The 17,869-nt window shown below is 43.7% G+C and overlaps 1 protein-coding gene across 1 annotated transcript; it reads right to left on the bottom strand.

Annotated features, from left to right (window-relative positions):
• Nucleotides 1-872: 872 nt before the first annotated feature.
• Nucleotides 873-17,698, bottom strand: LOC141768517 (desmoglein-2.1-like). The gene is made up of 14 exons (XM_074636870.1): nucleotides 17,582-17,698; nucleotides 13,434-13,556; nucleotides 13,122-13,280; nucleotides 12,757-12,898; nucleotides 11,513-11,673; nucleotides 9,808-9,942; nucleotides 9,398-9,583; nucleotides 8,492-8,973; nucleotides 7,293-7,435; nucleotides 6,089-6,310; nucleotides 5,715-5,957; nucleotides 3,828-3,958; nucleotides 3,394-3,687; nucleotides 873-2,964 (listed from the first exon to the last, which is right to left on the bottom strand). The coding sequence occupies exons 1-14, from the start codon at nucleotides 17,624-17,626 to the stop codon at nucleotides 1,858-1,860; spliced, it is 3,573 nt and encodes a 1,190-aa protein (XP_074492971.1). The 5' UTR covers nucleotides 17,627-17,698; the 3' UTR covers nucleotides 873-1,857.
• Nucleotides 17,699-17,869: the final 171 nt, after the last annotated feature.

Raw genomic sequence — 17,869 nt, 5'->3', positions numbered from 1 at the left:
CCAAGACCAAGACAGGACGAGACTGAGTCAAGACTAAGACCAAGACCAAGACCAAGACTAGACTGAGTCTAGACCAAGACCAAGGCAGGGCGAGACTGAGTCAAGACCAAGACCAAGGCAAGGCGAGACTGAGCCCTGCCTAAACACAGTGTGTTAACTAATAAATCAGTGCACAGGCAATTAAGTGATATCCCCACAGTCGTGGTCTTGACCGGTCTTGAAAAAAAATCCTGAGTCGTCTCTGTCCGAGACTGAGTCGAGGCCGAGTAAAAATGTGGATTCCGAGACGAGACCGAGACCTTCAAGAAGTAGTCTTGAAACTAGTCTTGAGTACTACAGCACCGGTATATGAAAAGTAGGAGTATTTTATGGTGTTCACAAATGTATTGTCCAATCCACAAGCAAATAGCAGCCAAATTCCACAAATTTAAATTGTTTTTACAAATAGCGGCTGTCCCTTTCCCAGAGTCAACTTCTTCCAGCTCCCCCCCGGCTGGTCGACATGGGCGACCTCCAAGCAAGGTATAGAGATGCACCGCCTCAGTGGTCCCATCTTCCACCACGCTTTTTATCAGTACCCCTAACACTGCTACTGCAATTACTATCACGACCAATAGCGAGCACCGTAATACATATAAAACGCTATGTTTCAGACACCTTATGTGTATCTTTCTGAGCTTCTCTCACTGAGATATTTTAAGCGGCACATGATGTTAAACAGTAATTTGTGTGGTACATTGTGTTAAGCTCTTCAAAAACAAAATTGTACTTGAGAAACATGAAAAACTCGATGAATATGAAGGCAGCAGAAAAGACAGCACATGTTCATATTGTGCTCGTCTCGATGACATATGCCAATTTTGACCAGTAGGTTTTTATATATCTTTTTTTATTGGTGCAAAACAACAGACAACATACAATAACAAGAGATAATAGAGCCAGAGCCAACAGAAAACATGAAGATGTACATTTGTACAAAACAAGTGTGAATCCGCAATAACTGCCACCATGTTCGCACATGTATCTACACACCTCCAACAAGCGTCTACAAGAAACGGTTCATGAGTTACGAAAGAAGCTTAGGGCTAACCTACACCATGGAGGAGGAACTCTGCTGCAATGATACCTCCCACAGCGCTTCATGAGTTTGGCAATGGTACGTGAATCTGTTTACAAGTTAAGCGCCTTTTTGGCATAGGCCACACACACTGCTACACCCCCTTTTTGCCAGTTGGCATGACCACAAACACACACCTTCACACCCACACACTCGAACTCCATGCCAAATATCAGCCTCCTCCACCTAAAGGGTGGGGAAAATTTTGTAGATCGACCGACAGAGAGCTACAGAGCTGCTGGACGCAGCTAAAAAATAAGAATAAAAAAGTATTACAATGCAAGACATATTTTTGGGGTCTGGAGATAGCTGTGCTGCAGTGCTTTATTCCCAAACCCAGTTTATAGCAGTTGAGACATTAGATAGGTCTGCTGGGATATTTTCAGAGTCTCCAATTGCTATTGTTATTATTCCACTTCAACGTTCACATTTTATGTCTTTATTTTCCCTGTCTGGTGTATTGAAGAACTACTGGAATGTTGCCTCTGGTTTGGGCCGCCCCCAAACCTTTGGGAAGTCAATGATTGAAGGGAGTCTCTCCTCATTTGGGATTGACAAACTTTTTTGAAAACTGTACTGTCAAATTTAAAAGAGGGATTATGGGGATCCTTCCCTCTCTCCATTAGCGGTCTTGCATTAGTTGAGTCCCACAAGCATCCCATCACCACCTGGACCAGGCCAGAGGAACAATCTGATTGGCATCACTGGAAAGGTCCTCTCTTGTCCTGACAATCTCTCACTCAGCGACTTTCTCTTGTCTCCTGCACCACCACCTTGCTGTAGGTGGGGATAGAACTCACTGTGGTGGTAGAGGAACCCAGCGTGCCGCTCTGAGGACCCGTGGATGAGCTGCCCTTGCTGTAGAGAACTCTTTGAGGCCCAGAGAGAGACCCAATCTTCTGGGACAAACTTCCTGCCTCCTGGACCAGGACCCTCTGAGATCCTGAAAGCCCTCCTGACTGCAGAGTGCCCCCCTGCACGACACCAATCTGGCTTCCATTCAGCCCTTTCATTGACCCTGTAGGGAACATGCCCTCCACCACCATCATGGTCTGGGAGCCAGAGAAGTTGCCAGTGTGGACCAGGTTGGCACCGCCGCCTTGGATTCCGCTCCTCTCCACCAGCATCATGTGCGGGCCCTGGGCTGGTCCGCTGGACATCATTGTCTGCCCTTGTACAACCATGCCTTGGGCAGGTCCAGTCTGGATGCCGTTAACCAGTACCATGCCCTGCAGGTTGGTAGCTGGTGCCTCAGCCAACAGCACAGTGTTTTGAACCTGTGGCTGGACTACGTAGTGCATGGGCTGCATCACAGGGGCGGTGGTGTAGTAGACAGGCTGCTGCTGCTGCTGCGGCTGTAGCAGGAGCATTTGGCCTTGATTTGCCATCCCTTCCTTCACTATAGTCATCCCTGTCCTCACTGAGGGCATCCCTTCCTTCACTATGGTCATCCCTGTACTCACTGAGGGCATCTCTTTCCTCACTGTGGCCGTGCTTTCCTTCACCACCTCCGATACCTCCTTGACCACAGTCTGAGGGGGGGTCGGCTTGGGTAGAGGGGGCAGCTGTTGGGCAGTCATCATACTTGACACTGAGGTCTGAGTGTTGATGGAGGCACTGGGCCAAGGAGTGTACACTGGTTTGACTTCAGTCGGGATCTTCTTGCCTCCGCACACTTCAGCCAGGGTCTTGAACTTCGTCCCGAGGTCATCGACGAACCGCAGGTCGTTGTCAGACTCCAGGAGGCTGCAGCAGCCCACTGACCCAGCGAGGGAGCCCTGGCCCTCGTAGTCATAAACCAAAAGACCGTCCTTCACTCCAAGGTTCTCGTTATCGCTGAGCACCTTCTGTTGAAAGAGAAAAAGGAAAACCACCAAGGTTATCTTTTTTTGTTGACTGAGCAGTCAAGTTTATTGGCATTCATGATGCAAACTCTGTTTTAATTTAATGAATGTAGAGGTGTCACCAAAAAGGTGTGTTTATAAACTGTTAGTATGTCCATTAACACACAGTGAGTTAGTTACCTTAAAGGACTCTTTAGAATAGGTTCTTACGAGTACAGGCCAACCTTAACCTTTGCTTTAACTGACAGGACAAGTGCACAGCGTGATTCTTTTGTTACTGCACAGACATTTGCAGTTGAGCTATTCAAAGTATACCTCTTTTATTTGTTTTCCAAACATATGAAAACAATCAAATTAATTACTTCCAGGATGACAAAATCCTACCATGGGTTTCAGTATGTAAAGAGTAGAAATATGTAAATGATTCCCCACCTGAGAGTAGTACTGTCCCAGAAAGTGGTCTGGCAGAGCCATGCCGTCATACATTCCTCCACCTCCTTGTGATTCTCTGCCATCAAACTCAGAGTGGAAGACACTGCCGCTCGTCTTGTTCATCATCCCCCACTCTCCCTGGCCAATTCCAAAAGCCCCACTTCCATAAGCCCCACTTCCAAAACCCTCTTGATAGGCAGCCCCGTTCATCCCATCAACGACGGATTTCTGGATATCGAAACTTTGGATGGGCACCACTGCCTCTTGTGTTGGCATGTTCAGCAACGGCACCGCCTATAAAAGGCCAATGATCCAAATGTTAGAGAACAGAATCAACAGTTTTTCTGCTGCCTGGAATCAAAAATCACTCAATGCAAACAAACGTCGTCAACACTGAAGGTCGTGTGTTTAAAGGGTAAATATGTTGGTCTTACCGTGTTCTCTCCCTGACCCTCGGTGTGGTAGTTAATGAGGTGTGATTTGGTCTCGAAAGGCATTTTAGTAAAGCCCCCTGGCAGACCACCAGCCCCGCCACAATGGCAGAAGAGCAGCAACAGAAGAAAGACTGTAAAACAACAACAACAAGTCTTAGTCGAACTTAATGATTCCTAAAATGTGGTGTGGGGACTGCATGGTTCCTCCAGAAAAGAGGGTGCAGGTACAGTTGACCTGGCACAATACAATGCGGTTATGTTTTTCTTTTATAACAGGCAACCATGTCGTTCTTTATGACCAACACTGGTGTAAGCTGCATGTTGTTATTCGCTTGACTTCAGTCTGGCCACAGATTTATCTACTGCCATTTGCTGGACAGACCCATGATCACATCTAAAAGTAAAGGGATCTGAGAATTTACCTTCAACAAAACTGTGGCTGTTAGAGACTTTACTATGTTATGGATAAAAACTTCATACTTGAAGCTACGTTTTCAGGGGCTCAAAATCTCCAGTCAAGACAGTGTAGAGGGTATTACAGTTTTTCTCGATTGTTTACACACATTTTCTGAAAGCATGCCTCATAGTCTCAGAACTCTACACACAAATCAAAAAACACACACACAATGGGCAAAACCCCTCAATTCTCCTGCAAAATGAAACTTTACATTCAAAACAATGTTATTTCTTCTCAAAATGGTATTTTGTTTTCAAATGACACACACAAACCATCATATGAATAGACATTTATAAGAGCCAGTTGAACACTGATGTGCTCAATGTAAAACACTATGATGAATGGAAAACACTTCTTCTCCATTCATCATAATGACTTAGGCCTTTTTGTTTGTTCAGTGTTACACTTACTACAGACAGTACATACATAAGTGTGTTGTAAAATATTTTAGAATATTGTTTTTATACTCAGAACACACAAATACACGGTAACAAATATATTTTATTTTCCCCACAAAAACAATGTACACAGTGTACATCCCAACCAACACAAAGTTGCACATACAGTGGTCTACATACAAAACAACAGAAGAATTTACTGTATACAGTTACAGTAAAAAAAAAAACGAAAAAAAAAACTATGCTGCATCCTCTCTTCTGTTTCGGTCTGGCCACAGCACCTCATCCACATCACAAGCAATGTTTTCCCTGGCCAAGCAGCGGGGGAAATATCGCTTAGCATGTCGAATCCAGCCATGAAAAGCATCAACTGCTATATCTCCACATGCGTCTTCCAAAGCTTGGAGAAGGGGTATACGCGTTTGTGGATTTCGGTCATACACTTTCCATGATTGCTAATTGTAACACTGTGTGACAGGTGTTTGCCCATGTGATGAGTCAGTGTGCATAGTAGGGCAATTGACTTTAGAATTTTGAATGACAGTGTGTTCCTTGTGAAAACGAGATTTTCTTCATGAAAATTGTGCCAAATGCAGAGAATTGTGTGTAGTGTTTTGAAAAAAGTGTGTTTTAGAACTGCAATTTGAGTGTAAAGCAGGAATTGTGCTTGTAGTTTAGCAGAATTGGTTCAGGGGGTTGGTGCATGAGTTACATGTTGTAGTCATTGTGTGTCAAGTACCAGTATTTGTGTGTAAACAATTGAGAAAAACTGTAATGCCCCAGGAAGTCCTTTTATGTCACACTTCTGTTTTTGTCTCGTGGGGTTACAGCTTAGAACAATATCCTATGAATAACAAGGCCATATACTGTTCATGGCTTGTGCAACTCTGCAGGCATTATTGGCTTTTATCAGCCGACATATATGTGGCTATTCACACACATATTTTGGGCCTTTTCAACTAAACTCAACCTGTCTGGGAATTGTCTTGAACACACAACCCTTCATCAGAATGAGCATGACATCCTACTTACGTAGTAACAGCAGCAGGCCCAGGAATAGCAGTCCGATGCCTGCAGGTCCTAACGATGATCCTTTGTCCATCTGACCTTGGGCCCCTCGTTTTCCACACACCACCCCATCCTCACAGGTGCAAACTTGGACCGTCGCTTTCTGTGGTTCTGGACAGAACAGTCCCTGCTGGTCCGTCACCATAAACTCCACCTCAAATGAACCAGGCCACACGGGCCCTTGGGCCCTCAGGATAGCTGCAGTGTCTGCAGGCAACAGGACAAAATTATGAAAAGTGTGGCAAGTCAAGAACCATTTCTAACTTCTATTTGTATGTTTTTATATCTCTTATATACTATTTACACAACTTTTGAATATTTGGCAGTTTCCTCCTCACCACTTAAATGCTCCACGTGCCATTTGCCCTGAGTGCCCTCTGGGATGACGGCAAAGTGAAACGGAGGCCCGTTAGGGTAGTAATCATCATCTTTAGCGTTCACGATAACACTATCAGCGGTGGTACACATAGTCTCGAAGGTACTGGTCAGGGTGGGGCAGTTGTCATTAAAATCTTCCACCTGGATGGCTACTGTGCCGGTCGCTGTTTTAGAGGGCATGTCTGTGTTGGAAAAAAAACAGAAAAAAAACCGATCATCATTCAGCTTTTCGTTTGTTTGTATTTCCATTCTTCGCTTCACTCGTCCTGCTGGGGGACAACGGGTGGTTTTTCTTTGTGCGAATTAGACTGCTGGATTGATTGCACAGTCTATATTTCTTTACCAGAAAGAGCCAATGTACTGACGTAGCAGAGGCTGTATCCTAATCCTACTGGTATGCAGCTGGGTAAACTCATGGATGAAATGTCAACACTGCACAAATTTAATAATCTAATAGGTAGGTTGGCATGACATTTGTCATCTATGCTCCTGAAAGGCTAATATTTTGTGATTTTAAAGGGTAACTACGTTCGTATTTTTCAAAATTCATCCATGTTATTCCTATGGTCAAAGACAGTCCAAAAATTTTAGTAAACATGAACAACTCTTTCTTAAATCCAAAAACTAGAGTACTAAATCTCAAACTTGTGATGTCATAAGGTATAAAGTCTGAAACTGCTCCATAGATGATGAATGGGGAGAGATGTTCTAGATGACTCTGAGAGCACCAATGGGAAAGTTCTGACTATATTATGGTAACATTTTCACAACTGACAACACTACAATAAAATAAAGAAAAAGAAAACAACCATTCTGTGTGTCCATTCATTGTCTATAGAGCAGCTTCACACTTTATACCCTATGACATCACCAGTTTGAGACGGTGACGAGCTCAGGTTCACACATATTGACTGAACTTTCCTAGGCCATGGAGATAACATATTGGAATCCTTCATTTAGGTGGTGTTCTTCTTTAACGGCATTTCCTCTAAAGCCATCCTCTGAGCAAACTTTACATTTCAGCTCCACAATTGGCAAGGCTGTATGATTAGCAAAAAGCTTGATGTTTCATACTGTCCCGCAGCTACATTTCACTAAGAATACTAACTAGTATTACATGTAAAACATCTGAAGCTGGAGTAGAAACATGTTGGAAACGTGTACCTTCTGTAATGCAGAGTACTTCAGCTAAATATGTCCCATTGACCAGGAATGGGGATTCTCTATCAGGCATCTTGTTCAGTCTGATCTCAGCTGTCTTTGGGTCGATGATCAGCCAGTTGTCAGGGTCGGAGTTCTTGGCATACCTAAAGCAGAAACAAGCTGCGTCAGTTATTACCACGGAGTGTAGACAATTAAAGTGGAAGTGAAGCATTCAACCAAGTTAAGCTGCTTTACTAAATAGATTTCCACTCTAATGAACAATTATGTAACAAACATGACAAATGGCAGCATTTAAAAGAAAAGAAGAAGCCTTGTTTCATCTTTCGTGGCAAGAGCGCCGCCATGTAGCAGTACTGTAGTCAGTGACATCACCAGGTTGGTTGGCTCGGCTGAGTTACACAGATACAACGGTAGAGACCGTAAAAGACAGAGAACGAGGAGACACAGGACGGAAGAAGACAAAAGAGGGGACACTATTGTTTTGTTCCTGGATGTAAAGATGAGTTTTACAGTTTTACAATGTTAAAACCAAGGACAAAACAGTCCGTTTCATAAACTGAACCTGAAACGGAGATCAGTAACGTTACTGCAGCGCTGGCTAGTGGCACTGAAAGAGTCCTCCGACAGGCCAGCTGACTGTCTCCCCATCTCCCGTCCTCTCTCCGCAGGAGATGGGGAGACAGAGACTGGTGATCAGAGAGGGGAAAGGACGAAAGATTGAGAGACAGCCAGCTGCAGAGTGCCTTTACTCCCACTAGCCAGCGCTGTCGTCAGTAACGTTACTGATCTCCGTTTCAGCGACAGTTTATGAAATTAACTGTTCGGTTTTTACATTGTGAGACTCATCTTTACATCCAGGAACAATACAATGGTGTCCCCTCTTTTGTTTTCTTCTGTCCTGTGTCTCCTCAGTCTCCGTCTTTTACTGACTCCACCGTTGTATCTGTGTAATCAGCCGAGCCAACCAACCTGGTGACGTCACAGACTAGGGTACTGCAACATGGCTGCGCTCTTGCCACGAAAGATGAGACGGGTCTTCTTTTTTCTTTTAAATGCTGATATCTGTCATGTCTGTTATATAATTGTTCATTAGAGTGGAAATCTATTTAGTAAACCAGCTGAACATGATGACCAATTCACTTCCACTTTAAGTTGACATTGAAGTTTTAACTGCAGAGGCTTTCATGTATAGCACTGACCTGACATTCTCAGCTGGTTTCCCAGTGTCTTCATCTGTTGCCTGGTATTGGGCAATAACATCCTTAGTGGTGTAGCTGCTTCCTTCTGAGATGGGAATAGCTTTGACTTTGGGGTCAAAACTTGGCCCCTCCGGCTGGTTCTTCACATTGATTTTAAGTGGATAGGTTTTAAATGTGGTCCCACCTAGCCATGTTGTTGTCCCACTTCCCACACCAGCACTAGTTGGTCCCCCTGTTCCAGACCCACCTCCCACACCAGCACCTCCCCCACTTGCCCCACCTGCTCCACCTGCCTCACCTGCCCCACCTGCTCCACCTGCTCCACCTCCTCCACCTGCTCCACCTCCTCCACCTGCTCCACCTCCCCCCCCTCCTAAAGCTATACCAGCTCCAGCATTTGTCGCAGATCCATCATACGGTGGAGCCACGTTCCTCACAGCTAGTCCTAGGTCAAGGTTCTTCATATCCTCATAGTCCACAGCCTGTGAAATGACACAAGCACAAAGTTTTGCTGTTTGTGTGTATTTGTCAATACAGGCTCAGACAATTCAATAAAATGAGGACTGAAATGCAGACGTGTTTTATATCCATCCATAATGATAAGGCTGTGTGCCATTGATGAGCCATTTTCACTGGTTCTTCACATCATCAAACAAAATGTACTGTGTTATTTTTAGATTACAAATGAGCCCAAATGAGACTTCAGAAGGGGGCCTTGGGTTGGTGTCGACCCTGTGACTTGCCATCTTAAGACTGCACCCCTGCAAGTATGTAAAATCCCAGAATGCCCCTGTCTAACACAGGCCTATACAATACATTTCCACAAAACATACCACTTACCACATTTATCCCACAAAAGACTGGGATACTAACCCATATGATTCATCCAAAGTGAAAGTGCAGTACCTTGTCGAGCATTAGGACGCCCTCGTTGGTCTTGGGGTCTGTATGGATGCTGAAGTACCCAGCCTCGTTGCCTTTGACAATTTCAAACACAGCTTTCCAGTTTTCTGTGTCCTTCAGGTCCAGGTCCTCTGCTTTGATCCTCATCACCTCCACGTTCTGTGTGTTCTCCTCAATGCTGCCCTCATACTGCAAGTACAACCCAGTATGAGATCAAAGTAACAGGGTTCATTTCTGTTCATTTGTTGATTAGCATTTCTTTGACTTTAATTTTTGATCTGTGACATAAGCATGTCAACATTTCCAATTTGTTTTCCTTAAAAGAAAACACGGAGACCGTTCAACCCCTCATGGAAACCATTTCTTCTACAGTACCACATGTCAATACAGAAGAGTGTGAGAAAGAAATCTACCTGCTGTTTTTCCAGGGTGGGAAGGTTGTCATTCACATCTCGTACATTAATGGTGACTGTGCCGGTTCCACTCATTCCCTCTGGTATGCCGTTTAAGTCTTGACCTTTCACTGTCAGAGTGTACTTATCTGCTTTCTGAAATTAGAATGGGAAGAGTTAGAGCAGGGACTCAGGACTTTGCTGTATGTTTCAGTCAAATTCCCCAAATAATCTAATAGGATGGCAAATGATGAAGCTACAGATTGTACAGTACTTTAAGCACTATAGAAAACATGTGAGGCATGCACATTACAGGTGACATGACATCCTGTGGACGTACAGTACCAGAGGTACATGCAGCGATGGCCGTCTGTGGCATGTCAGATATATGTGTTTATATGTTCTTGTTTGGTGCGTTTTGTTGCCAGTAATCAGTGTGACACCAACTACTGTCTGACGTCTGACATGCATCGAAGGCACTAAGGATGCATCTAATAGTGCACGTGTTGGCTGATGACCACCTGCTCTAACAACAGGAAAACACCCTTCCACAGCTGAGCAGACCAGTACAGTGACTGATTCCCATAAATATCACTTTAGTAAATCCTGCCCCAAGCGAGGGAGTTTCCCTCCGGCCGATGGGCAGTGCTTGGTTTTGGCTCACACTGTTCTAAACATGGCGGCCAGGTGACAGTACACTAAAATATCTTTCTAAGCAGCTGTACAATGCATTCTTGTAGTGTGACGGGGCGATTCAAGAGACAGGGCATCTCGTTGGCGGCTCCTCATTTGCATAAAGTTGAGGTCTAGGCTACTTTATGCAAGTCAGGGGCGTCCGACGCAAGTCGCCATCTCTGGAAACTCCCTAGAAACTTTTAAACTAACTGTTGTCAATCTAAAATAAAGACAGATTCATCAACTGCAGGATTATTTCTCATAAAATGTGTTCAGAAACACATTTCGGCGAACTATTTTTGTAATGTATGAGAAAAAGATTTCCAAACGAGCCGTCGTGTTGGTTCCGGCTAAAAAAAAAGCTGGGAGCAGCAGCCCACGAGGGAAGGTGTTCGTCCAATCAGGTGGCGAGTGTCTAGTGGCGGCCCATCAAGCGTCCATTGCTGGAACACCCCTGTGGACACGTACCATTATACTCCCAAAGCGGACGCGCACACGGACAGCTGCAGACACCACGAACGTGTAGTAATTATGTTTATATTGTACACTTGGAGGACGTGTTCCACACATGTGCAGTAGATCACTACAGTACCGTGTGGACTTTTCCGGACTTGTCCTTATGACTATTACGTCACAACATATTGGCGGTACGCAGATGCACACACAGAGCTAATATGTACGCCCACTGATGATGAAATTTACATCACAGGGACCCTAGCGGACCCAGAAAGTATAACTTCAGCTTTAAAGATAGGGTGAGGAGCCCAGACATCCGGAGGGAGCTCGGAATAGAGCCGCTGCTCCTTCGCATCAAGAGGAGCCAGCTGAGGTGGTTTAACATCTGATCAGGACCCTCCTGGACGCCTCCCTTTAGAGGTTTTCTGGGTACGTCCAAATGGTAAGAGGCCCCGGGGTAGACCCAGAACAGGAGAGTTCAATGTGATTGGTGATTGGTGATTGGATTGGCAATTGACATTGATCAGCTGATGGAGTGCAGAATTTCAGTTCTCTGGAATTGGCACTGGCCATTTCGATGCAATTCATACTGTACCTCTCTATCCAGGGCAGAATTTTTGACGCAGATGGTCCCATCCTTGGTAATGGTGAACATGTCACCAGGTGGGTTCTGATCAACGATGGAATAGGCGATCTGAGAGTTCACATTCCCTGGTTCATCAGCATCAGTTGCAGTTATTTTCATAACTGAAGTTCCTGTAAAAACAGCATTAAATGAAACAGTCATTAAATTTAATGTCGGTAAATTCTACTGTCTTCAGTCTGGTGTGCTCTGATGATAGCAAACTGAGAGCAATAAATGTTGATGTGGAACAGACAAACTGAGTTCATTAAAGAGGACATATGCTTATTTCCAGGTGCATACTTGTATTTTGGGTTTCTGCTAGAATATGTTTACATGCTTTAATATTCAAAAACGGTTTATTTTACTTCTCCCGAATGGTCTGCAGCTCCTCTTGAATTCCCCTCGGGATCAATAAAGTTACTATCTATCTATCTATCTATCTATCTATCTATCTATTTATCTATCTATTTATTTATCTTTTCACCCTCTATCAGAAATGCTCTGTTTGAGCTCAAAAGGCCCAGTCTGCTCTGATTGGTCAGCTGGCCAAGCTCCGCTCTAACTAACTTCGAGGGCGTGCCAAACTAGCTGTTATGCGAATGAGTTACTTGGTGACATCACCACGTTACAGAAGAAAAGGCGGGACTTCAAACAAAGCATTTCAGGCAGTTCAGGAGCAGTGTTTCTGTGGGGGAGAGTAGCTCCCTTTGGCCTGGACTTTGGGCTTTGTTACTTTGCAGAACTTTTACATGCACAAAAAATGATGTAACACACTAAAGGAAAGAGGAAAAAGCACAAAAGCATAATAGGCCCTCGTTAATGTTGATACTGAATGATGACTTCCACGGTTGAAAACCCAAATGATGTCAAAATGTTAACCAGAGCTGCTAGTTGCTATGTACCTTTTTAATAGCAGTTCAAGCTGTTTATAAAGCTCTTTACACACATTATGAACCTTTACAAGCAGTTTAGTTTTAGTTTAGTATTTAGCTAGATAAAGATGCACTCCCTGATTTAGTTGTAGCATCTACAACCAACCCCTCTTGGAACTACAGTATATTTTACAGTATGACCTTAGTAACAAAATATATAATGTTGCATATACAGAACCACAATCTTTTGTTTTATTGATATGAGGTCCAGTGGGATTATTTTGCCAACACATATCAGGGTGGGAATTCGTGTGATTTGTCCACAAAAGAGGAAACACTAACCTGCAGCACTGAGCTCCGGCACATCCCCGGCCTTTATGACTCCAAACACTGGTGCGTTGTCGTTCTCATCGACGACCTTGATTCGTATGTCAATCTTTGTCTCTGCCGCTCTGCCATCATTGAACTTAGCAACACCAGACAGCTGAAACAGAAGCATTTCTTAAATGTTGTTGTCTTTATCATCTTGTTTTAGCACGTACACTTGCAAACATAAATTGCCTGTGACGTTAATGTGTAGCAAGTAGCTACCAAATATCTCAATATGTGACATGAAAAGCACCAACCACTGAAGCTCATGAAGGGAAAAGTGACATCACAGTCAAAAAGTACAATAAATAGAACAGAAACTGTCATGTGTCACTCACATTGTACGTATCGATTTCCTCCCTGTCGAGTATTTTGGTCACCCTAATTAATCCAGTTTTACGGTCTACTACAAACACGTGGAAGGGATATTCACTTGCACCAATACCTTCCAGAGAGTAGTCAATATTTATTGATTCAGTTTCAAAATCTGACCGAATCTGAAACACAAAGCAGAAGAACAAAAAAAACGTGAAGACATTTGCACCAGAAAAGCACATGAGTCCTGCAGATCCATGCATGTCTGTGGTCAGATAGTCCCATCTTTGTCTGATTGTTCCACAGTTAGTGGGTATAATTAATCAGTGACTCACCTTGGCAATAGACTCCAGTTTAGTGTAGTCCATATTTTCCTTCAGTGGCTTTGGAGGGAGAATCCATTCTCTTCTTTTTCTTACCAGATTGTCTCCAGACTTAATAATCACCACAACAACAGCCTGCAACACAATAGATGTAATGACTTCACAGGGAACCCTCACTTAACAGATGAATCCATTTGTGTATGTAGGTAAAGTCAGCTGCATATCTAGGTACTATATGTAACTTTTTACACGTATAAATCATTTTTTTATTGCAAATGAGGGGACAGGTTGTAACCTAACCTAAAAAATGAGACCTTACGCGACTTTCTGTGTTTCCTCTTTCAGCCTGTAGACTGCTTTTAATTGTGAAGGGAGAAACCTTAACAAAACTGTCAAGTGTTCTGCTTTACATATTCTCAGACAACCCCACTAGAGCACTGCGCTCCCAGAATGCAGCGTTACTTGAGGTTCCTAGAGTCTCCAAAAGTAGAATGGGAGCCAGAGCTTTCAGCTATCAAGCTCCTTGTCTTAGAAAGCAGCTCCCAGTTTCCATCCAGGAGGCAGACACCTTCTCCACATTTAAGCGTAGGCTGAAGACTTTCCACTTTGATAACGCTTATAGTTAGGGCTGGCCCAGGGCTGGCTCAGGCTGCCTTGGACCAGCCCCTAGTTCTGCTGCTATAGGCCTAGACTGCCGGGGGACTTCCTATGACACACTGAGCTCCTCTCTCCTTCTCTCTCCTTCTCCTTCTGTATATATTCATGTCCGATTCATGCATGTTACTAACTTGGTTTCTTCCCTGGAGTCTTTGTGCTTTCTCCTCTCGCAGGTTTCATGGGTTATAGTTGCGCCTGGATTGTGGATTGTGGCTAAGCCGTGGTTCTGCTAGAAGCCAACTGCTATTTTTATTATTATTATTAGTCATATTTCTATTATGTTATTGTTGTTGTAGCTGTGCCAATGGGAGGGAACTAAAGGGAACTTTTTCCTTTCCGTCGCTCAGAGGGGAATGTTGGGTCTCTGTAAATGATATATACGGTCTAGACCTACGCTTCAGGAGATAACTTCTGTTGTGATCTGGCGCTATATATATATATATGGTGGAGAATTTATGCTGAAGATTTTATACTATAAAAAGAAATAGTAAGAAATACAACATGGTTTTAACTTACTGAGAGTTCATCAAATATGAAACATTGCTTTTCTGTTTTTTTTATATAACATAACAACGAAGGCAATGGGGGGGGGGGGGGGGGGGGTTATTAACAAGCTACACATTCCGATCGATGTTTATTATATGATTTATGGTCATTTTGTTTGGGCCAATACGATGCCCCTCTGTCTTCATAAGCTTCATCTACTGCAAAAAAAGATGTCTGACAGAAGTATTCATATTCTTGCCTCTTTCTATCACCTTTAGGTAGCTTGTTCAAATTGAAATCTTGAATTTGTTCTTATAGAACTTGAACTTGAGTATTTTTTGCTTCCTTTTTCAGTTGACTAGTGTCTGCTGACTAGTCCGGTAGATCTCTCTTAATCTTTACTTTTAACTGCAGTTTCAGTAAAACATGAAATTCTTAGTTAGCTCATCAACCTGCACAGGCGTTTCCAGTTATTCTGGCTGATTGGGGCTCTAACCAGTTTGAAGCTGGTGGAGCTATGCGTCATGAAACTCCATACACTCAAAAGAATGAAATCTGAAAGGTCTAACAAGAACAAAACAAACACGGTATAGTCGGCAAGATGTCAGTCGAGCACAGCGTGTACATGCCCAGACAGTCCTGAGAAGAAGTCTGATCTTTATTTCATGTAAATAAAGAAGGGGAACAGATGCAGCTCTAACCTCCTGCTGCTCTGGCCCAGTTCAGTCTGGCTGAAATTTGACATGCCAGTTTGAGAGAGCGGGTGGGGCTGACTTGTTGTTCAGGGCCTACTGACGGCCGCCTTTTATACTGTCTATTGCTGCTTGGTGAAAGTCACGGCATGTGTGTGGGCAGTGTGAGAAGCATGAAGCGACAGCATTCTACGTGTTTAAAATGAAGATGCGGCTTTCATTAAACACTGAGCTGTCTTTGTCATCAGTCCTCATTTTGATGTACCTGTAACTCCACTTCTGTGAGTAAATCCCTTCATCATCGGTCTTCATCAGAGACTTAATGGGATTAACCAACAGTGGGGCCCATTTAACCGTGTTTCCACGGCTGGTAGTACCCCCTTAGTGTATAGGGATTCTCAGCTGATCGCAGTAGCGACAGCATGTGAAACTGCCGTGATGTCATCTTCAACAGAACACTCGCAGATTAATTTCAACGGCAACCAAACAGAGGAACTTCCGCACTTCCGTCTATTCTACGGTGTCGTGTACGCTGGAGTTTTGCAAGCTGCCATTGTTTAAAATTTAACTCCACCTTCTAGTGTCAGCTCAGCTCGCTTGGAACCTCGGCTGAGGTGGTGCCAAGAATGGAGGGGTTCTGTTGGTACCAACCACAACTTCTGCTAATGGAAACACAAAAATAACCGTTCTAATGTGTAAAAAACTGAACTGAGCAGGTTTCACTTCCTCCACAGTTATCTCCTCAACAGTAGTTGACAACTAGAATTCTGGTCTTATTCATATCTAACAACCAAAATCTTCTGAGATAGGGGGTCCGTGACCTAATATGTATCAACGTAGGGGTCCTGGACACGATAAAGGTTGAGAACCACTGATGTAGAGCACCACAGTCTTGAGATTTAAAGTATTGTGAGGCCCTCTGTGTGAAAACATAGACACTTGTCTGGTCAGGTACTTGGAGGCGCCGACACACCCTACCACTCCCAGCAGATTTACTGAGCCTCACCTATTCAGTCAATGCATGGACATGTCAGGATGACACGTGAGGTATGGTCGACTCAGAAAGGAGTGGCCTCTCATCTCTCAGTGAGTAGGGAGGACAAGATCTTACTCATCAGATGCATGACATGGAAAGCTATCACACGTGATCTTAATTATTCATGTAAGACATTATCTCTATGGTCATTGCTATCCTTTCTCTCAGTCGGATAATTATTATTAAAAGTTACGATACCAGTACCACTAGCAACCAGTACCCTTGAAGTGATAGCGATACCAATAGAGTAGCCTACCGAGGATTTGGTGGCATCTCGGCATGCTGAACTAACTCAAAACGTCAAATATACCACGGTCTACTTCACCACAGCACAGCCCGTATGGGTTGTAGCTGTTGCAGTAGTGGGCCAATCACACGTCGCATTAAACCGAAGAACGCTCGTGGTGATTGGCTGCGAACGAAACCGTACAAATAGTCATTTTCTTTCTAGATCTGGGTACAAAAAGGATCAAGCAACAACATGATAACCTGGTCTGGTATCTGAACTGCACCGCATAATACTTGGTTCTGATTCGTAGTCTGTGGAGTTTGTTTCTCTTGCAAATAAACTGTTGTTTATGAATCATATTCTGCTGAGTAATCTATTACTGATGCACCTGGCATGATGTTTTTTGACTGTTGTTTTTTTTTTCAAAAGAATTAGTCAGCATTAGTTACTGCTATGCTTTTTAGGATGAATATGACAGGTTTGTACCATTGCAAGAGATCATAAATTATAATAATGTTTTCTAACACTTTTTTTTCTATGATTCATCCTAAACACACTGACCACAAATGGATTTGTGGTTACTAGGCCTTGTTTCATTAAGGCTGATGTAAACAAGCTCTCAGATGATGTTGAATGAGAAGTGAAGTGATGTCTCTAACTTGTGAAACTCAACACACCTGTCTGTTGCCATGGCAGCCAGGTATTTGTTCAAGTCAACATAGACAAGATAATTAGCCTGAGATGTAAATGTGTTTCAGAAGATGAGGACCAGTGGTGTGGACAGGTGACCGTACTGGAAGTACTTGTTTCTGAACGCGGATTCTTTGTCAGTTGTTGAAACTTGAGTACTCTGGCTCCAGGCAGATAACTAGGCTATAGGTTTATAACAACAGTGAAGTATAGTAGAGTATTGAGGAAATATTGTAGTATATAGTATATACAGTAGTATATAGTATAGAGCCTCTACTTAGAGCCGAGACCTATCTAAACCACATACAGAGTTAACTAAACAAGAGAGTTTCTAAAACACAGTAAGAAACTCCACAGGTAGGTTACTCACCGCACATAGCAGCAACACAAAGACGGGAGGAGAAACCCGAGTCATGACTGGAGAGAAGTCCTGTTATCCGTATCAAGTGAACCGGTAGAGTCCTGGTGGTGCCGGTAAGAGTTCCCGACAGACTGTGAGCTGATGGAGGCGAGGAGGAGGCTTATGAATGAAGAGGAGGAGTGCTCCACCACAAACACACACACCCACACACACCCTCAGGGTAGAGGGTGTGTGTGAGTGTGTGAGAGAGAGAGAAAGTAGCCTATATTACTTCTGGGTCATTCCTGTTATGCAGCA

Source organism: Sebastes fasciatus, chromosome 5 (genome assembly GCF_043250625.1).
Source record: "Sebastes fasciatus isolate fSebFas1 chromosome 5, fSebFas1.pri, whole genome shotgun sequence".
Lineage (NCBI taxonomy): Eukaryota > Metazoa > Chordata > Actinopteri > Perciformes > Sebastidae > Sebastes > Sebastes fasciatus.
This window is presented reverse-complemented; position numbering and strand designations above follow the sequence as displayed.